The sequence below is a fragment of the Ostrinia furnacalis genome, unplaced genomic scaffold (genome assembly GCF_004193835.3).
Source record: "Ostrinia furnacalis isolate ACB-3 unplaced genomic scaffold, ASM419383v2 OfSCF7708, whole genome shotgun sequence".
Lineage (NCBI taxonomy): Eukaryota > Metazoa > Arthropoda > Insecta > Lepidoptera > Crambidae > Ostrinia > Ostrinia furnacalis.
Window position 1 is genome coordinate 444,462 of NW_021137947.1, and position 23,118 is coordinate 467,579.

Consider the following 23,118-nt stretch of genomic DNA (forward strand, 5'->3'; position numbering starts at 1 on the left):
CAACTAAGACTGGGTTGCACCATCTCATTTTAACTTTGACAAACGTCAAAAATCTGTCAAACTCCATACAAAAAACACCGGTTATCGTTATAGTTACGGTCAAAGTTAGGTGGTGCAACTCAGCCTAAATATTATTATAATAGGTACTTGTAATGGTCAAGACCATCTTCATTTACAACTCTACACTTTCCCTTTATTTCAGCATCTTAAAAACTTTATACTCTCATAAAAGATTACATAAGAGTGTAATCTGGCAAGTTATTTACATAAAAAGGGTACAAATGGCGGTAATGTTACCTTTAGGTACTATTCACAGGTCAACGACTATTTCAACGACGTAGCTGAAATTCAGTTATTTCATTTACTACAGCTAAAGCGCTGTAAAGCGCTGTACAGTCGCCTAGAGTCGCTAAAGTGTTTGCAAGTAAATGATTTAAGTATCCATCTAGCTTTTAGAATATTTTCACAGTTTTCTCAAAAATATTTTCACACATTTTCATACAGTACGAGGTCATTATGATTTTTTTGTAGCGACGTTTTGATATTAACTGTAAATACTAAAAATTCATTCTTTTGATAAGAAATAAAGAACATGTTGATAGGCCTAATTTTACGTGGGCGTCAGTTTTAGATTTGTAGAGCTATGTTTCATAAAAATCTGTTCAGCCGTTTGAAGATCGTCAGCTCTTCTCAATTTGGAATTTGTTAATCCGAATTTTATTTATTTAATCTCATTATTATTGTGTAAAAACCTTAGAAAATGAAGACATGGAAACAAGATATGGTGGTGGTTTTTGTAGAAGGCTTTGAGTATAAAGCTTTTAAACTCATTTTCTACTCAAAAATAATAAGTAGAATATGTCAAGTCCCCTCAATCTCCAGTATGTGTCTGATCGTCCATATTTATGACGTCATCTCAAATTTAAAGTCGCGATATAAGTCGCCTTCGAGGAAGGCCTGATTTTTACGACAGTCGATTAAGAACCCTGAAGATAAATATTTTCTTACGATATGCTTTCGCGTCGCGCGGCTTATATTTTTAATATCCTGAATTCTTAAGTGCTGTGCTGCTTGTGTTCAATGGACCGACGAATTTATAAAGAAAGCTGATTGCTGCATGAAAGAGTAGGAAGAGTTCTCCTCCTATGTTCTTCTGATTAATTTAGTTGCGGGTCCAATGACAGTTTTAAAACTTTCCCCCGGGACAAACTTGACCTTCACTGGTTGGGTTTTTATTGGCGGTCAAGCTGTAGATCCTACACAGGAGTTGCAACGGTGGGAGGTGGGAATAATCCCGTGACCTAAATCAATATCAATTATTTTTATGGATAAGGGAATGACGCTTCATTTTGTCACAGAAATAAATCTTTTAAAGAAGGTAAAAAAGAGTAGAGAATGAAAGGCTGAATGAGAAATCAATAATTTCTCAATTAAGGGATGTGAAAATCCATATTGTTACACTAAGTAAGAGTTCAATTAATTTTGACCTTCCGAACATCACTGCTTTTATTACCCGACTGCGCCAAAAGGAGGTTTATGTTTTTTTCTAAATTCTGTTCAACACCTAAACACAATTAGTACGTACTCGTACAATAAACTTTCATGCCTCAATCAACAGACTACATTTTCCTCTGAAATGATGCATACAGAAACTCTTACACAATTTTTCACTTGCGGATTTCGTCCCCAGCGAAACCTTGTAATCAAATAACGAAAAAAGAACAAAAAAACCGGACTCACCACTGAAGGTTCCGTACAAACTTGGAGTTATAGTAAATAGTTTCTTCTTGAAATACGTTTTTCAAGCAAACGGCAAAAACAAATCTTTATTTATAACTAGCTTTCCGCCCGCGGCTTCGCCCGCGTGGAATTTTGTCTGTCACAGAAAAACAATATCGCGCGCGTATTTGCTCACCGTTTAGACCTACCCTGGACTACGACAAACATTTTAAAACCAAAATCAGCTCAATCGGCCCAGCCGTTCTCGAGTTTTAATCAGACTAACGAACATCAATTCATTTTTATTTATATAGATAGATTATTATAAGTTTGTAGTAAATATTTATTTTATTTTGTTTTATTTTTTGTTATAGTGGAATTATACAGGGTGTTTCTTGTAAGGTGTCAAGCCTTTCGGCTGATAGGTAGGAAGCGTAAGAAGAGTTCAGAGGCACGCGATAGAAAGAGACAAAACTTGTAGGTGAATAAAATTGTAGGTAGGGGAGAGTGGGTAACAATGGATCACTTTTTTTTTCAAGCTCCACAAATCCCAAGTTTATGCGTAAATAATTAATCTATGATAATTAACCACAAGATATGTCCCTAATCTACAAAGCCAGGTGCAATTACTGGTAAAAACGGTATAAATTTACAAGTTATAACAAGTTTTTTAAAAAATGGGAAATTAACCACTGTGACCCGTGGATGGGTCACTTTGGATCTTTTCATGGGTGACAGGGAATCGCTTGGGGTACACTGGATCTTTTAAAAAAAAGTTCAATAAAATACCAATTTTCTTCATAATTATTTAATTATTTATATTCTAAGACAGCCTTCTATCACAGTCTTATCAAAAATTAACAAGTCTTTCAAATTATGCTGGTATAAAGAGACCTAGACTAATCAAAATTTTGTTTAAATAAACAACAGTTCTTCTCCTTTCATTTCCACAAAGTTCTCTTCTCTATTCAAATAAACATATTTACTTCTTCAGTAATCATTAACAAACATTTTAACCCATTAACGCCCGCCGTACTATAAATTGTACACTACTTTAAAGTTACGATTAATCTGATTTAGTGGGTATTTTAAGTCTGAAAATAATTCCAATCGGTAAACAAAGGTCTATGCATTACATCCTGAGATGAAACAGAACATAATTATAAAATCTGAAGGGGGTATTTTGCGATTTCGTTTCAGTGATTTTTTCGTATCTCCTGGTGGATAGTTGACAATTTTTTATACAAGGTTTAAGTTACACAAAATACCGAATAAGTTGTTAGTGTATTAGCTAACAACATATCCTAATAAAAAATACATAAAAAAGTTCATTTCATGGAAAGTTTTTTATGCTATAACTCCCAAAGTGATGCTGTACTAACTTTTGTACAATGGGCGCTTGACATGTTACGTAAAGTAGTAAAAAAATGACATTATTATTAGAGTGTTTACTTATTTCTTCATAGTTCTTATATGTAATCATTATTTTCTTTTTCCAATAACATGGCTCTTTATTTATGGGGTTACAGACAACAAAAATAAACATTTTGTTTTCCCAATTATGACCTGTTTGTCGACCTAAAGAGACTTAGTTACATAGTTTTTGGAACCATACGTGACAACAGAACCAAACGGTATCCTTTGATTATTGAAAATTTTAGAATGTTCTGCTAAAAGCATATTTTTTATGTTTCTAGCAAAAATTTTGTATCTTGCATCAAAGATAGGAAGGTGATTATTTTTTTCAAATATCTGCACTTAATAGGGAATCTGTCAAAAAAAAGAAATCTGAGAAAAGTCAACCCAAAAAAAAGATTAAAAAAAAATTAAGCCACTAGGTCCTGAAATTTGAAAAAATCAGAAAATTAACGATAACTTCTAAACTACGAAAAATCGTAGAACATACATGGGGGTGAAATCGATAGGTCTAGTCCTCACCTATCACCTGCCTTCGGCTTGACACCTTACAAGAAACACCCTGTATAATCTGTCTAGTTATCACGGTTCATGAGATACAGCCCGGTGATGCAGACGGACAGTGGAATCTTAGTAACAGGGTCCCGTTTTCACCCTTTGGTTACGGGACCCTAAAAAAAGTCAAATAAAGGCTCCACCATTAATATAGAAACCAACATAACCTCGCTTCCCTTGCCGCCGGTTTTTCAAAGCTTTGTTTGGGCCAATGAAAAACAGCCTGTCAGGGCTGTCACTCGGTTTCGAATTTTCAGCAGTTTTGTGATTGGATTTCCTTGAAATGGACATTTCTTTTACTGAAAATGTGACCTAGTTTAGTGCCCTATTTTTTAGTAACGTAACTTTTTTTGCTTTGTAAAATTATTAGGCAAAGTTATAATAATCACACTTTAAATAAGTTGAATCCAATACAGCTCTTGAGTTTTGTCAATTCTACGAATTTATTAATGAATACCTTGTCCTTGCAAGTTTCGATTTGTCACGATTCTACGTAGATTGTAATTATACAAATGTGATCAGTTCCTTTCATGGACACTTTCAACCACTTTTTTACACCATTTAACAAAACTTTTCTTATTTTACTCCGTTTAAGATTGAATTTTTAAACCTTCTTCATCTTCTCCATCTCTACACCACAATTCATAGAAATTGGGTCAGCGGTCTATATTTTAACAGACAGACCTCAGCATTATTATTAGTAGTATATAACAAACCGCCACCCCTACCCTTCCCCCTTGATTGGCCCCTCACTGTGGGTGCCAACATAGGGCCTGAAAACATTACGCGTTGTTAAAATACATACAAATTACATTGCTAGACCTCAAACGAAAGAAATACCAGAATTCATCAAAATTGGTTCGCTGGTTTAGATTTCGTAACAGACAGACCTCCTCATTATTATTAGTAGTATTTCTCCGAACCGCCACCCCTACCCTTCCCTTTGATTGGCCCATCACTGCGGCTCCCGTTGGGCCGGGCGATGACCTTGTCGTCGCCTTGAACCTGTGAACTGAAAGGTGCTAGTGATGGGGTGGTGTCCGTTTTGTCGATATTTCAAAAATAAATTATTTTTTAGATGAGAAAATTTACTATTTCAGGTTGGCTTGATGTGCTTTGTCGATATTTCAGCGGTTTTCAGGAGAGAAATCGACCACTTGAGATTGGACTTCAACCTGCAACCTAGCCAGTAGATTGCTCTGACTGCTAAGCTTTGATGATCATACTAATCCTGTACTTTAGATTTTCGAATTTATGATCCTAACATGTCGTACTAGTATAATAACATAACTGAAAAAATCAAGTGTCTCAGGTGGGAATTCGAGATGATTACTCTGACTGTCTGCACTTTCATAGTTTGTTATGCTATCGAAAAATAAGACTCATTCAAATTTTTATATTGAAGCAACCATCGCTATCACTCCAAAACCGTGAGGAAAAAGGATTCTGATTAAAAATTGAAATAACAACGGAACTGCTGAATGCAGATAAACCAATCAACATAATTTTTCATTAAAATACTACTTCGTAAATTGTTAATTAATCGGACACGTTGTATGTTCAATTAAAACATTTAACTTTATTTTACTCTTAATCAGATGCTTTCGGAGTGAATGTTGGTTTTTGCATAATTATTATCCTGCTTAAACAATTATCAATAACCTACCTATTCTATTTGCTTTTGCCCGTGGCTTTATTTAATTATCATTCAGTTTTTCAAAGAAAGATTGGCCAATTCAATATTGTTATAAATTCTCGTCTTTACTATATTATTCCAGTGAAACAATAGCACTGTAAAGTTTCATCAAAATCCGTTCAGCAGTTCAGTGAAAAAAAAAACCAAAAGCATGAAAATGTAACAAATCTCAATCCATTCATGTCTATACATCTCAGTGATTCTCACAAACTTTCATTTATTGTAAAATATAAAAAATATCGACAATAAATGTTCGCATCACTGTGTTTACGGTGTGCCCTTACCATGGATTGCTCATTTATACACGTTGCGGTAAAACACGCTTTTACATTTACACGTCCCAGTATTTTAACCTTACCACTGCTTCAGGACAATAATGTAACCCCTATGCTGAAAAGAAACACAAGAAACTGTCATTAGAGTCAGCCTCTTTTTTTAAAGGGTAACAAAAATATTTACATAGACGCGAGCTAGGCAGTTTGACATCTTTACCTGACAATAGTGACTGACATTCTTGCGCTGCTTCTTCTTAGTGCTGGCCCATATTGTCCCGAAGTAGTGGTAGGGTTAAATACTAGGATGTGTAAAATTGTTTTTTATTACCTGACCAGGAACATAAAAACCCTGGCATAGAGACGCGTCAATTGCATTTGATAGTGCAACACTGAGTACAGTCGTACCTGTATTAAATTAATAGGCTAACTTTATGTATCAGGATTCAGGATTACGGGCTAATTTGATATTTTCATAAATTAACGAAAAAATATTATTATAGGTAACCTTATTCAATGAAAATATTGTCTGAACCCTTAGTATTTCTCTTCGACAAATACTTTAACACATTGTGAACCACTTTTCTTTCACGACTATAAAAAGATTTTAGCAATTTAATTCACAAAACCAATTGCGCACATTTAAAATAAAGTTTGTTTACACTTTGACAGCAAGGTGACATGACAATGAAGTTTTCAGTTACTGTTGCCATTAAAAGAAATTAGTACCATTAGTTTTCCGCAACATGGCGAGGGTTTTTATGTTCCTGGTCGGGCCATAAAAGCTTATTTGCAAAAACAGATGATTTTATGAGTTTTTATTTCCTATCCCGTCTGGTCGGCGTAGGGGGTGTAGGCCAACGGCCACCATTTGCCGCTGGTAAAGAAGAAAGGGTCGTGCTCCTGCAATGGAGACTATATGATGATTATAATCTTCAACTGTATAGCCTTAACTACAAGGAGGTACATAAGACTCTACAGGGAAACCAAAGTGACCGACATAGCCCGCAGAATTGCTAAAATAAAGTGGCAGTGGGCGGGGCACATAGCTCGTAGAGCTGATGGCCGTTGGGGCAGAAAAGTTCTCGAGTGGCGACAACAGGCCGGAAGACGTATCGTGGGCAGGCCCCCCACTAGGTGGACCGACGATCTGGTGAAGCTCGCTGGAAAAAACTGGATGCGAGCAGCGTAGGACGTCGTGATGGAAATCCTTGGGAGGCCTTAGCCCAGCAGTGGACGTCATCTGGCTGAAACGAACGATAACTCAATAGTCAGTAAGGTACATAGCTTAATGGCTTCCTCGTACTGAAAATAAGTGCTATAGACATAGCGATAAGATCAATCCATAAAACATATAACCTACTAGCTTTCCACCCGCGGCTTCGCCCGCGTGGAATTTTGTCTGTCACAGAAAAACTTTATCGCGCGCGTCCCTGTTTCAAAAACCGGGATAAAAACTATCCTATGTCCTTTCTCGGGACTCAAACTATCTCTAAGTCAAATTTCATCAAAATCGGCTTAGGTGTGAAAGCGTGACAGACAGACAGACAGACGGACAGACAGACAGAGTTACTTTCGCATTTGTAATATTAGTAGGTTTTATAGATTTCCAACGTGTCCAAAATTAGAACCAAGAGCGTATAACAATTAACTTTATTACCTTTAAAAAAAAGGCCATAAAAACGTCACTTCGATCGAAGCACGTAGAGTTATAAAAAGTTTACGTGCACTTTGCTGATCCACCTTCGACTTTATGGGAACGATTTTGGGTATAAAATTGATCGTGGCGTGGTTCAGTTTTTGTTGATACTGAAGAGTGAATGTAAAAAGTATAGAAATACAATCGGATGTAGACAATTTGTTATGTTGTGCTTACGTAGGATTGTGTTCTTATAAAGTTCAAAAAAATTAAATACAAAGAAGATCCGCAGGAGAACCAAAGTGACTGACATAGCCTGCAGAATCGCTATAATCAAGTGCCAATGGGCGGGGCACATAGCTGATGGCCGCTAGGGCAGAAAAGTTCTCGAGTGGCGACCACGAGCCGGAAGACGTATTGGCGGCCTAGCCCCCCCACAAAGTGGACCGACGATCTGGTGAAAGTGGCGGGAGGTTAATAGATGCTGCTGAACGCAGGTCTCCCCCGATGATTTCCACATCGCCCGGTTGGTAGCGGCCTGCATCCAGCGCCTTCCTGCTACCTTTATGAGATCGTCGGTCCACCTTGTGGGTGGACGTGTCACGCTGCGTTTTCCAGTAAGTGGCCTCCACTCCATTATAGCTTGTGTAGTACTAGCCATTATATCTTTTTGGGTGTTTCTATGTTTTTCCCATTCCCCCAAAATTGCGTAACTAAAAAGTGTCAAGACAAGTCATTGACTCAGAAGTATAGGTTTAGAATTGACTGTCACGCTAGAACTTGGTTCAAATTGAGGCTCTATCTTGGCGATATTATTGTGTAACCGACGCGTTTAGTTATCTAAATAGATTTTTGAAGGAACACGTTATTTGTTGTTACTTCTTTGTGTGTTTCCAAGTTATTATTGCGTGCAATGCTTTTGCGCTTTACTTTGGAGAATATACCTAAATAAACTTTTTTTTGCCAAAGGCACAGTCTAGCTAGATACTGGATATTGTGCTTCAAAGATATCTCAACACTAACTTCTTTGAAAAAACCTTGATTATACACGAAAATACCTAATATAAAACATAATTAGTCAAAGCGCTACTTTGAAAAGCAGGTATTTTGTAAGGAAATATAACAAAGGCAAAAAGTGCTGTAAATAAATAAATATAAAGACGTTAATAATGTTTCCTTTGTGCACAAAAAGAAGAAAAACATAATTACAGATCAAACTAAATTACATCTTAGTGTCTAAGGTTTTAATGGCTAGTCTAAAAAAAGTTCAAACAATGTTGTTTTGTTACTTCTGGTATCTATAGTATAGTTAGTTAGTATAGGTATCTACCTATCTATCTAGTTCTATCTATCTAGATAGAACACACTTGATTGTAAACCATACAAGATAAGAAAATAAAGAAATATTCTATCTTCATCATCATTTCAGCCACAGGACGTCCACTGCTGAACGAATACAGGCCTCCGCCAATGATTTCCTCATCGCCCCATTGAAGCTAAAGGTTGATAAAGAAATATTTGTTCTTCTTCGTCGCTACACTCTTGCCAGAGTGGTCGTGGTCGTCACACCTGATCCGGTGGCAAGCCACACAATCCGTCGCCATTCCTCCCGCATTGCAACCTTTCTTGTGCACTTGTGAAGTGGACCATTGAGAACAAAGAAATATTTATACTATAAAATATTTTTCTCTGCGACATATTTTAACTGAGGTGCTTCAACCACACCAACGCGTGCAGATCGCCATCGCCGGCGCGATCACGGCGCGATCATAGGGAAATGACAGGTCGCGTGAACTGTCATGGGTCGCGCGACCTGTCATCGGCCTTTCTTCTTCTTCTTCTTTTTTGATGATGTTAGCAATACACGTCGAGGTCGACTTGATTTGTGCCATTTTCAAGTATATAAGTGATACGAGTTACAAAATGAGATCAAGTAATGATATAATGAAGGATGATAGATGATACCCCTTCCCACCCTTTGAGTCTCAGTAAAGTTGTGGTACTTTACAGAGACCTCCTATGGACAACTTGAGAGAACCAGAAGAATCACGATGCACTGTTTTGCTTCACTTGCCCACACCCATGCACGTTCACGAACACTCAATGGTTAATAATCCACCAGTGACCATTATTACACATTAATAGTCGCCCACACACGAATTTGAGGAAATAGGTAAAACAAAACCGCTAACATGACGCTTCAGATTCCCGCCAAGAAGTCCCATCGGCCTTTGATCGCGCCCGTGGCAATCTGCATGCGTTGGTTTGGTTGAAACTTTAGTTAGAGCGTGTAGAGTTAGAAGCTTGGCTCTACATAAGATGATAACTTTTTCACAATGCGAGCCATACGGATCGTCATGGCAACAAGTTTCCTGATTTTTTCTTTTGGTGGACAAATAATAACCACGATAAAGAAGGCAATTTCCTTCATCAAACATCATAAAGTTCCACAACATTCAATAAAGATGTATCGTGAAAAGACCTACGGAACAATTTATACGTGAAGCTCTGAAGCAAATAAGGTTTACGAAAAACTACTATAATGTAACAAACGTTGGGATGAAATAAATCAAGTTTTCGGGAACTATTCACAAAAGGAAATTGTCCCAAATGTTCGTATAAATCTAACACAGAACCGTGGTCTGTCAACACGTCCACTGTAAGCGAGGCTAAAGAGATTTTGAAAAGTTTTTTTGAGTTTTGTGGGTACGAAATCTTGGACAATTTTATGCAAAGAAATTAGGTCACAATTTCAATCTCACATTAATTATATTGAACAATCATAATTAATCAGAATTACTTAATAAATAAATAAAAAAATATCAAAAGTAAAAGGTAATTTAAACTAACCATACCTCAATTCGGCACATGATATAGGCAATACAAAAAAACTAGACCTTACTCTTTTCTTTAGCTGCTCTTTCAACTGCATATTCCTATATTAAACTCCGCCACAAGAGTGGCGTAATATTGTCAGCAGCACTCATCAAATCCTCCTAAGTGCAGTTGTTTGAGCACTCAGGGCACGACATCAGGTGCTTCATCGACTGGGGAACAAAACCGCACCTGCACTCCATGGTTAAGCCATCCAAGACCTGACCAGATAACTACTACTAAATGTATCTTCACTAATAAAGAAAGAATCTTCACAGATTTCACAGCCATCGCTTCGCTGTATGTGTAGGTCGTCCCATAACAGGGTGTTATTGAAACCGCGGGTAATGGCCTGGAGCGGGTGCTCCATCGGCAAATAGTTTTGGGGACGTGTCGGGTTACCTTTTTTTTTTTTCGGGGAAAAATGCATTGAATTGCATACCTACCCTACGGGGACAGGGTAGGTTATGGCCCAATGTCCCCGGGGACAAAATTAAAGTTCCGGGAACATCTCTTTTTGAACTGAAACTTAAGCTTTTCGTAAAATACAATAATAAAAGAAATAAGAAATTAATAAAAGTTTATGGAATGTAGTGAGAAAAACCTCGAACAGAAATTGCAAATCTAATAAATGAAAAGCGACTGGGTTTGTGTAATAAAATAATAAAGAATTTGAATTTGAAGAAGTAAAATCACATGGTGGACGAGTAACGTTGGGGCCAATGTTGGGACGTGTGGAGTAAGCCTTAAATAAAGATGGCGATAAACAGCTGATTTTTAATCCTACAAATGTTCTTTATTCTCTTTTGTTTTTTCCTCAAATAATATAGCTAACTTTAGCTCTTTACATTTTCCCGATTTTCTTTTGTTGTCTAAAATATTGCATCTTTCATAAATAAATAAATAATGTCAGAATTTAAAAGATAGATAAGGTTGGATTGTGTTTATTTATAAAGCAAATACCTGGCTGCTTATCATTGTTATTTTTATCAATGACAATCGATCGCTTGAAGATGTTGGATAAGCTACATATAAAATGTTTTTATAAATTCCACAAGGTATGTGGGTCCCATAGTACCCATAAAGTAGAGACTTTTCTTATTTTGAGACTAGGTGTTGTTATTGGTGGTGAAATTTCGTTAATTAACATTGATTAATTAATTTAACGAAGTTGTATAATAAGTAGGTAGGTATTTGGTTACAATTAAAGGCGTTGAAACACAACAACTTTTCTGTATCTAATAAAAGAAAAGCCATTTTATTTTGTTTCATTAAATACATAAAAAAATATTACATTCTTGTTGATATTCTTCATCACTAGGTGCCGATGCGATAAATGTCCAACAGTCTTCGTATATTTTCAACCTTTACTTGACAAAGAGTCTTGAACAAAAGAGTCTTAATTTAGTAAATGTTATGTACAAAAGCAGGTACATTTTATAAAAATTAGGTAAGTATTTCTCAGCTAAATACATAATATGTATAGCGTGTCAGTTATTAGAAGCTATGCTCATTTCGTCACAAAAATGCACTCATACTAAACCGTGTACCGTTTTGCTGCAATACGGAAGCCATTACAAGTAACGCGTTTGCCTACAATATGCATATTATAATTTATAATATACTTTGGAATATTTATAGCTGGACTAGAAAAAATAATAACTCATCATTTTTCATGATTGTCTTCTATTTTATGGCTATACGACTTAATATTTTATCATAGAGATCAGTTTGGATCTTTAATAAAAGATTAAATAATTTAAATAATAGTAATATCTAATACCTATGCAAAATTGCGAAATAGTGAATGAATGTTTGCAAGTTTATCGTGGGAATAATGATTATAAATTTTTTAATAAGTAAGTTTTTTATCTTGAAACTTGTCATGATACGGGACTATTCCCACCTCTCGTTCCCACCGCTGCAACTCCTGTGTAGCCAGGATCTACAGCTTGACCGCCAATAAATTAATCCAACCGGTGAAGGTCAAGTTTGTCTCGGGGGAAAGTAAAACTGTCATTGGACCCGTAAATTGAATGTTAAACTTGTCATGATAATTCAGTGGAAGTCCTTTTCGGCTTTTTAGACAAGGTAATTAGATTGCAGTAAAACCATATTTTGACGTTTACTTTTTACTTACTGTGAATATTAAGCTTTCCTTTGAAAATGCCCTCATACTCCTACAAATTGAAAGTTTCTTTTACATTTTACGAAAGATAATAACCAGATGACGCTGTTCTCAAGGCTATGCCTGGCTTAAAACCTGTTTACCATAGACAAACCTGAGACGGTCTGCTTTATGGGCTACGTAAACCTTATTAAAAGGTTGTATTAAGGTGACAAACAACAAGATTTTGTATACCTACTCCGTGTACCTACTTACGCCCGTATTCACAAACATTACTATGAAGTCTCACAGTGCGCGTGGAAGCATAGGGTCTCACACGAACCAATCACAGAGAGATTCAACGCTGTGCGTTCGATTTGCTGCTTCAATTAAGCAAGCATCGTTTGTGAATGCGGGCATTATTGTTATTTTTATCCAACAAAATCTCTTGGCCTGCATCTCACAATTCTCTTATGAAAAGTGATGATGGCTTCACTAATCCTCAACCGCAAAAGAGCTGGCTTTATTACCTCCAACTGCTGAAACAACATACTGTTTACATTATTGTTATAGCGACTTACTTAGGTAAGATGACGGTAGCTAGCCAGGCAGTGTAAGTCCATAATCAAACTCTACCTTAGCCAAAAGCAGAAAATTTTGCCCTTACTGACAATCGAACCCGTAACCTGTGTTTCTGAACGAGGTGATTATTAATTTAACTGCTAGTTTGAATATTTAAAAAGTTTTTAAAAAACTTCCCCTTCTGCAGTCAAGTCAAATATTTTAATCATTACAGCCACAGGCAGTTTGTTATTTAAATATTTCCCCGCAAAGGTATTAAAATGAACTGTATTCGTGAGTAATTTATCGCGGAAGTAGTTCAAAGAAACCACAAAGTCACAGCTCAAAAGTGTCAGCCAGTGCTTTCTGATCAGAAATCACATGCATCTTTAAAATACAGTTTTAAGGAATCTATTTTTAGATGACATAACTGTATATGTTACTCTTGACTGCCAAAATCAGTCAAAAGTGGTTTTAACTGATGCCCTTGATCAAATCACTTTTGACAGATTTTTCCAGTCAAAAGTGGTTTTGAACACTTTATGATTATGAGTTTTGACTGTAACATATTTATACATGATATTATTATATTACACTCGTTACCTAAAATATGAACTAGTTCCTGTAAATTGAAATTTAGATTATTCAACAAAGTGACTAGCGTACGTCCCCTTTGCAAAAACTGGTATATTATAATCTATTACATGGCGTACCTAAACATGAATCACTCTATCGGTGATATCTACATGAAAATCCGTACAGTAATTATTGGGTTTATCGTGGAAAGATGCAGCGGAAGACTATGTTTTATAAAATGTAGTTAAAACAAAAGCAATAACTGAAAATATCAATTTAACCTGAAAATGCATCGCCAAGTTAAAAGCCAGAGCAAATGAAGTCGTAATGTGCTAAAATGGGTCTAATAACCCCATTAGATGTAGGAAATGAGCCTCATATAGGTTAAAGGTCTGGTCTGAAGAGCAGGTCGATAACCTAATAAAGGAGTTCAGATCGAAGCGCCATCTGTGTCACGAATACAGCTAACAAGGCATTATTGTGTAGGTATTTTTTTAGATGTCATTTATCAGTTACTAATGTTAGGAACTTTTTAATATTGACTGTGTAAAACCTAGTTAATGGGTATTTAGATCTGTGTTTAAAATCCGATGAGATTTTTTTAAGATGCAGTTGCGAACAATTGCATTATTTTGTTTGTAGGTTTCATTCATTTATTCAAAGCTTTGCTTCGTTGGTTGGTTGGTTGGGTGGGACTGATTTAATAATTGACAAAATTAGAGTCAGGTATGCTACAGTCAATCTTGTCAAAGTAAAAAAATCTGGTCGATTAAACATCATAGCTGGTTAGAATCTAAATTTAATAATCTAGAATCTAAGGCTGACTTGCACCATCTTACTTTAACTTTAACAAACGTCAAACATCTGTCAAACTCCATACAAAAAACTCCGGATAAATGTTATAGTTACGGCAAAAGTAGGTAAGTTGATGCAATTTAGCCTAAATGTAGAGACTGTTTTGTCTGTAGCTATGTGCTGAATAATTTTGGTAGCTGTTCAAGGTCAAAACAATACACAATAATTATTTTGCTAACTTACGAACATATTCAAAACTTGAGTATTTACTGAAATGGCTGTTTTGTACAGACTATGTCCGAGTTAAAGTTAACCGTATGCAACAACTAACAAGTAAACTGGAACGGTAAATTGAGTTAAACGCTTTATTGCTCTATTACACGTTCGTTACACATAATGTCGTGTAAGTTAGAAAAACTTACATCATCATATAAAACTGACACGTAATAAAAAACTGAAATAAAATCTTGAAAGCTGTATTTTAATAACTTCTTAACACCAGTCTTCCTATTGCTTTTTTCTTGACATCTGTTTTTTAATCTACTTTAATATTATAAATTCGAAAATAACTCTGTAGCTGTCTGTCTGTCTGTCTGTCTTGCTTTCACGCCTAAGCCACTGAACCGACTTTGATAAAATTTAGCATAGAAATAGTTTGTGTCCCGGGAAAGGAAAGTTTTTATCCCGTTTTTGAAACAGGGCCGCGCGCGATAAAGTTAGTGACAAAATTCCACGCGGGCGAAGCCACGGGCGGAAAGCTAGTGAAAAATAATTAAGGAACAGTCTGTTGCCCATTGTAAGAGAGCTATAAACATTGGAAAGACCAAGTGTTGAATTAGGACCTTTGAAATTCATCCATTTTTAAACTGAGAAAAAAAATCAGAGCTGTGTCAATCGTTTTAGATTATTTGCTTTAACAAAGGATTTTACTTCCTTATAATGTGTAAAAATAAGTTTAAAAACCAATAATGATTGCAATTCGAATTTTTATTTGATTAATAGTGACAAGTTTGCCGGCTATTATAATTAAAACAATGCGGCTTCGTTATTTTGACATTAATTAACATCTAATTAACAGTTTCCAAATCATCGCGCCTGCGAAACCATTTAGCCGGCTCACGGAATGTTATTACTACAGCCTAGAAACGAGCCATTAGCATGTCGCCTTGTAAACACCGCTGTGCCCAATCAACCTAATTTTATTAGCGAGAGTCAGGCTCGACCCAATTTTTTGTATTGACAATAAAATACCCGCGCCCATCTCACCCATCCTAGTCCAAATATAGATTCAAAACCGCTGCCGCCACGCGAGCGGTCAGTGCGTGCGCCCCAGACTGTGGTATCGATCCCACCACCGCCGGCCACCAGTCCCACCCGACTTCTTCTAGTCGGCCATCGCCCTGCGCTACAAACACACCACCAAACGCGACAACAAAAAACACCCAATTAAAAAAACAAACTGTCACTGTCAAAATCCGCGCCAATTTTTTTGACTCGATCGCGTGATCGCCCCGCCAAATTTTTTCGCAACTTTTTTACGCAAGTTTTGTGCCAGTGCCGTGAGAATATAGTGCCTAAAGTGTCTAACACTAACACCTTTGTTAATTGAACGCGATGAGGTGATTCATACTGCCCCAGTTGTTATCTCAATTTGCAGCAACGTTTCATAATTGCGCCTCGCGTAGAATGTTGGAGAGACTGCGAAATGGAATGAATTTCTTGTTGTAACGATAAGCAAAAGTTAGCCAAGGCTTTCACCGGATGAATCGGTTATAACAATAGATTGCAAAAAGGAAATTATTATCAGCCGGCTATCAGATGCAAATTTTATCGGACCACTTATCTATTCCCCTCTAGGGAGAGCGAGAGGTTGGATATAGTCGTCTCGGCTGGCACACTAACCCGGCGGAGCGGAATAACAGAGTTTTCTTGCTGTTGCCACCTATCTATCAGCTGATTTAGTCATCGAGTAAGATAGTGGTAGAGAAAAACGCATGGGTACTAAACACGTCACTGTGGAATGAAACGTTGAGTCAGAGGAGGTCGGCGCATGCGCGGTGCGGACGCCAGCGATTACTTTTTTTGAGGAAGCAATTTTCTAAATTCAAAACCCCGCGCGTCTGTGCATAAAACGAATCGAACGACTTTTTTCGAAGTGTTTTTTTACGTAGATCCCTTTTGTGATATTGAGTGGTTTTATTGGTGTTTTTTACTGAAATGTTGTGATCTATTCGCTGATAATGGAAAGAAGTGTGCTGGCGGACACCAGGCACGTTCACTGGAGTTCTGAAGTAAGTGTTCGAGCATTCACCTTTGACCCTTGGGGGTGAGTGTAGGTAAACATTTTCGTGAAGCATTTTCATTCTTTGCCGGGCATAGTCTTAGTACTTTTTGCGTCTTAACTTAAACTTAAATAACCCTAAAGAACAATCCAGTAATCAATTTTACAGTAAAATTGGAAACATTTCATCAATTCATACGAATACATTAAAGCGTTTTACATTCTCTACAAACAATAAACAATTCTTTATTGTTGTAGAATAGTAAAGCGAGAAAGTATATTATTTATATTATATTATAAGCTAGCAATACTTTCTCACGTGACTCCCAGCTTGATTTCTCAGCTCAATCATATCGGATATCTCTAATTAAAAATATTTCAAATATGGTTTTAAATTTTTAATTCCATTAAGTTAACACCTACTTGCTTCATTAATTTAAGTATGAAATTAATTTATTAACATACAAATTGGTATTTTTATAGAAACTAACGAAACAAATGGAGTGTTAGCAAAATAATTATTTCCAATTCGTTTTGGTTTGTTAGTTTTTGTTAATTTATTTAATTATCTATACTTTATTGCACATAATAAAATTAACTTTGAAATGGAGCACTTATCGATTTTCTTTTTCTAAAATTAACGATTTTATTTGACAACAAACCACAGACAACGAAAAAGGTGAAGTTTTTAAATTGTTTATTGCATTTGTATTTTAAACAAGCTTAACTTTTTTGCTTTGCTTCTTGCCAGTATCAAGTAAAAACTATTATTAGCTCTAAATATAGGGTCATTATAAACATTATTACCTACTTTTGAAAAAAAAACTTACTTTTATAACTTTTAATGATGATGATTGTCCTCACGAAGCTGTCAATTTACTTAGATAAGTAATCACTTTGTTCTTCTATTTAATGTCCTATTACGACTTATTACGTAAATGCGTTGAAATTGCCTATTAAGTTTATGGATTTTATGATTTATCGGAAGCCCGGCTCGGCTACGCACTATTGCGTTAAGAATGGTAATAGATGGCGCTGTACATACTTTATATCGCGCTACATAAATAATGTAAGAAGCCTCTGTAATTATTTTTTCAATTAAATTACCTATCATGCGATTTTATTACCATTTCAAAATACCATAAAGGGGAACTATTATTTTTTATTAACGGCTTTCAACTTTTTTTTAATAATATTAGTAATTTCTAAAACAGCCGTTTGGTGTAGTGGTTCAGAACGGACTACTATGCCGAGAGGTCCAGGGTTCGATTCCCACAGAAATTGAAATGATGGATTCTAATTTCTGTGACGGGTCTGGGTGTTTTCTATGTATAATATGTGTGTATTTACAAAAAAAAAGTATTTAAGTATGTTTATATCCGTTGTCTAGTCCCCATAGTACAAGCTTTGCTTAGTTTGGTACTAGAGGCGCAGTGTAAAATATTCAAAGATATTTATTATTATTATGGCAATGGTCCCTTGAAATGTTCAATAGTTGATATATTTATTGTAAATGACTTTCTCATACATTGTACTGTACAATGTATGGCCTTGTCCGCAAATGGTTGGAATGTTAATAGGACGTTACAACATTAGTGGTATTACATACATCCTGGCATATTATGTACTGTAGTCCTTTACATTAGGAAAACTATAGTGTTTCTTCGTGACTAAACTTAGGATACTTATTGGTTTTGGAGATTTTAAAGATGAAATCATATCAAAGAAATATGTCTTACCAACACAAAATCTAACATATTGTAGGAATGTTGAACTCGGATACTTCTAGGGCATAATATCTTACTATTTCTATCTACTAACATTATGTTTGTTACTCTTTTACGTAAAAACTACTGAACGCATTTTGATGAAACTCTACAGTATTATTATTCATAGGATCAGAAAAGCATAATTTATAACGATCTGTCATGAAAACTGAATTTCACGGGGCAAAGCGGCGAGCAAAAGCTAGTAATGCATAAAGAAATTTAGACAGACTTACCTAATCTACCAATCAGTATAGTGAGTTGTAATTGCCTCAACTTAGTTTTACTCTAAGCCCGAACCAAAACAAAAAAGCATGCCAATAAAATCCGAGGCTTATCAGCCTCACAAAACAGTCACGGCCTGAAATATTTTGCCAGAACATCGAAGATAAATGAATGCCCTGAAAAAATATGTAGAGCGACACCATTTTTCAACGATATCATGATGAATGTCTATACTTGACATTTTAAAATGTACACAGCTGTGATAAATGTTATAACCACAACGAGGAAGTTCTGTTCTTTGCTTGCATCTCATCTGATGGAAGGAGGAGGCTGAAGATGAATGTCAAAGTCAAAGTCAAAATTTCTTTATTTGTTTAGACTAATAAATAGTTCTTACAAATCGTCATTTTGCTCTTAAGGAGCCTCTACAGGTCTCATAATCTTTTTACCCTACCAGCGCTTCGAGACCAACATTTGGCAAGTGCTGAGAAGAAGCGCCACAACAAACTCAGTCACCACTGTCTGCCGGTTAATATTATAAATAAATAGAAATAGTAGTAGTAGGTACATTCGATTCAGGAGCAGTTCACTGAATTTACCATGCATTCTTGAATGGTGTATCTTATAAGAATGGGTATACAATGCGGGAGTCCTCAACAATAGAGGATTGATCTTACTTCCGAACTGCAGACACTTACGCCCGTATTTACAAATGATGCTTGCTTAAGTGAAGCAGCAAATCGAACGCACAGCGTTGGATAGAGCTCTGTGATTGGTTCGTGTGTCACCCTGTGCGTCCACAAGCACTGTGAGACCTCATAGTAATGTTTGTGAATACGGGCGTTAGTATGCTATTGAAAGAAAGAAAAAAATATTTATTTGGTACTAAAAATAGAATGATACAATTTAATGATATTGACATTGTTATTATCGAGATAGAGTCAGCTGGACTACTCCAAAACGCTGTTTACGTAGTTTCAGGTCTACCTGTCACTGTCACTCATGCTGGCATCTCGCTTTGCATGAGAGGGATGGCAACATTCGAAACTTCGGCTAACGTTTTTCAGAGTAGCCCCGCAGGTAACTTCGACGATGGCCGAACGGTGAAGGTGTTGGACTGGCTGACTCGTGATCAGGAACGCGGGTTCGAATCCCTCTGCGCCCCTGGACTATTGTGATGAACTCTTAACACAAGCATATTTAGCTTACCACGAGGGGTTAACGGGATCATTAGTAGGTAATTTGTATTTACAAATTGCTTAAAAAAATTGATCTGACCAACTGAACTGCTACAAACCACCAACCATTTATTTTATTCTTTTCGCAAAACCTATTTCATGAATTTTGACGTCAGAATAGTGCGCAAATTATGCTATTATTAGTTTTATTGAAGTATACACGTTTGAAGTCGCAGGGAAAACTAAACTATCCAACAGGGGTGAATATTATTATACCAACGCAATCATTAAAGAAAAGGGTTTTCCAAGGTTCACCCCTTTATAGGAATGGAACAAAATTCCACCATAGCATGGTGACCGTGGGCGTTGCCCCATGACGAATGCCACACATTTTGAATGGTATATTTGTATGAAATATTGATCGGTTTGGACTTACGTTTACGTTACATTTATAACGTAACCACGGCTTGCGTTGATAAGAAAAAATAAAACGTGAAAACCAGACCAAATTCGATATCAAAATTTTCAAGAAAATCGGGAGTTTACTGTAGAAATTATTGAAATTATCCGATAATAATACTAAATTAAGTAGGCAGTGTATGTAGGCACCTCAAAATTGCGTCGCTTTCGTAATGAATAATTATTAAATAAGAAACATTTACATATTATGCTGTGTTAGAATTGGGTCCAACTAGGTAACTCCTTAACTTTAAGCTGAAAAAAAAGACTCGTTCATTTTAGTGGTTCTCTTTCTACCTATAGGTTCTACAATCAACCTACAAACATTATGTTCACCTGAAAGATGGTCCCCTTTAAATGTGCCACTTTAAATAATCCAATAATTGGGTTCCTTGTCTCTTATGGGAACGAACTCGCCACTGCCTTATTTTACAAGTAAGGGGTGCCAGTAAATCAATACTTACGAATTCCTGAACTACTGACCTTGTGTGACCGTAGCAACCGAAAGTCCTTCCAAAATATTAAGTTACGATTTAATAGACAAGTGATTGACATAATTCGTGAAAATGTAGGTCATATGGTATTAGGTTACCGCTTAATTGCTTTGTTTTACTTGGGTATTCATTTCAGTTGTAACCAAAGAGCAATGGAATGCCTCCTTGAATAATCCCCCCCAAAAAAGCTCACAAAACTCATTTACTTATGCAAGTAAGCTTTAAAAAGCACTTTTACACGTCCCAGTATTAACCCTACCACTGCTTCAGGACAATAAATGGGCCAGTGCTGAGAAGAAGCAGCGCAAGAAACTCAGTCACTGTAATAATTCTTTAACGACAATTTATTTTAAGTTTGTCGTTTAATGTTGACTTTTATTTTATACCAGGACTATTCCCAAAAAAGTCACATTTCCACATTTTATTGCATATTATATTGGTTTACATCAGCATGTTTTTTGCTCTGTAAATGTACAAGGCTGAAGTAACAGCCCGCATAATGAACTAACAAAAAATGCTATTATGTACGTTTTGAATTCTTAGATTATAATAGTATTCATACTGACTTAACTTTGTCTAACAGTTCCTGTAGATAGTCATATATTTTACCGTAGTATAGCCGCACGTTAAACTTCACACATGTCATCTTATGTATTGTTGTAACTGGTGCATTTACAACAAAAAATACTACCTAGTTACTTTCTGGATAGGAACATTTTACACTACACGAAACAAGAAAAAAAAAGAGTTTATACAAAAGATACAGTACAATAGGCGGTCTTATCGCTATAAAATAATCTCTTCCAGACAACCTAAAGGTCAATAATAGATTTCGCAACAAAAATTGAGCTTAAAATGGGACTATTCCCACCTCTCGTTTCCACCGCTGCAACTCCTGTGTAGCCAGGATCTACAGCTTGACCACCAGTAAAAACCCAACCAGTGAAGGTCAAGTTTGTCCCGGGGAAAAGATAAACTGTTGTTACATACAAGATTACAAGAACCTTATGTGGATGTAAATAAATGTTATATACAAAAACGGCTAGCTACAATGGCGTCTTTTCCACAATAGCTGTTGATTAACCAGCGGCGGTCATTTGTCTTGCTGTCCAGTCTCATCCACTATTTACCCTCCATCTTCCTGACTACTCATTGCGGTTGTAAATCTATTGTTTGTGGTTACAATGTTGATTTGAGGGTAGGAAGTACTATAGCTTATGAACATAGGTAGGTATGATTGCTAAATTATTAGTATGTCACTTACGTGCTTGCTTAAGTGAAGCGTTGAATAGAGCTCTGTGATTGGTTCATATGTCACCCTATAAGTCCACGCGCACTGTGAGACCTCATAGTAATGTTTGTGAATACGGGCGTTAGTCTCCATCACTGATTGCAGGACCATGCCCTGTCAGGTAGATCCGTCATACTCTAATGGTCATACTACGAGTAGATTTTTTGATCCACAACGAGGAAGCTCTTAGCCTGTATCTCACCTGATGGTAAGTGACGATCAGGCCGAAGGTAGAAGCGAGCTTCACCCGGAATCCTCAACCACGGAGGAACTGGCTATCTTACCTAACTACCGGAACACAACAATGCTGTTAACACTGTTGTTATGGCGACAGATTTAGGTAAGATGGTGGTAGCTAGCCAGGCGAACTTAGAACAAGCCCTACCACCAGCCAAACCGAACAGAAAAATCTGCCCCCACTGGGAATCGAACCCGGGACCTCTGCGTCTGAAGCAGGTGGTCTTACCACTAGACCACAGAGGCGGTTGGAGTAGATTAGGCGATTATCACACTGCACTGCGCTCCGCCGCGGTACGCGGGACGACAGATTTAATCATTGTATGCAAGTACCTCAGTTTGTATAGAAAACACGCGCGGCACAACACACTGACAACGCGTTTGCGCGCTGTTTAGTATTATTATAGGATAATCGCCTTAGTATTTCGGAGTTCAATACTCTGTAAACTATACAGACAGTCTAGATACAGTCTAGCTGTCATCGTGGTGACCTTTTACGTCATAGCACTAACATGACGTGTGTGTACCTTCAAATCAAACAACGAATGACAGCGACCTAGTTTGCTTAGCTGAGTGAACAAGGTTGCAATCGATTTTATTTATTTATTAACGTTAACAGTTACAATTTAACGCCTTTGTGGTTCAATGGTAAGAGACAGCAAGGCATTGCTAACGAAAAGGTAAATACTAGATTACAAATGAAAAAAAAACAATGTGTGTTTAGTATTTGGTTCAATTTCATTTTCCGAAAAAGAAAATAGATCAGACGCCTGTGGTAGGTACGTACTTCATTAAGTGTGACACTAGGAGTTTAAGTTACAAACCACACGAAGAAACGAAGAAATCTACTACTACTACTACTAATCATTACTTTTTAGTCACCTTTCTTTGGGTAGACTGATTTTATCGTAGTTGTAAGTAAATTCGGGCAGTACCTACTTTATGTAAATTTTGATTTTAGTTAAAAGTTAAGCTTT

At 36.5% G+C, this 23,118-nt stretch overlaps 1 protein-coding gene across 6 annotated transcripts in view; it reads left to right on the forward strand.

The window, feature by feature from the left end:
- LOC114365948 (uncharacterized) overlaps positions 1-23,118 on the forward strand; it is a 78,596-nt gene that overhangs the window by 15,288 nt on the left and 40,190 nt on the right. The window contains exon 1 of one of the 6 annotated variants that reach the window (XM_028322681.1): positions 15,587-16,501. The exons of the other annotated variants lie outside the window; for them this stretch is intronic. Coding sequence (XP_028178482.1) covers positions 16,451-16,501 — 51 coding nt within the window. The 5' untranslated portion in view covers positions 15,587-16,450. Of the gene's footprint in view, positions 1-15,586; positions 16,502-23,118 lie in introns of those variants that run through there. 6 annotated transcript variants of the gene reach the window in all.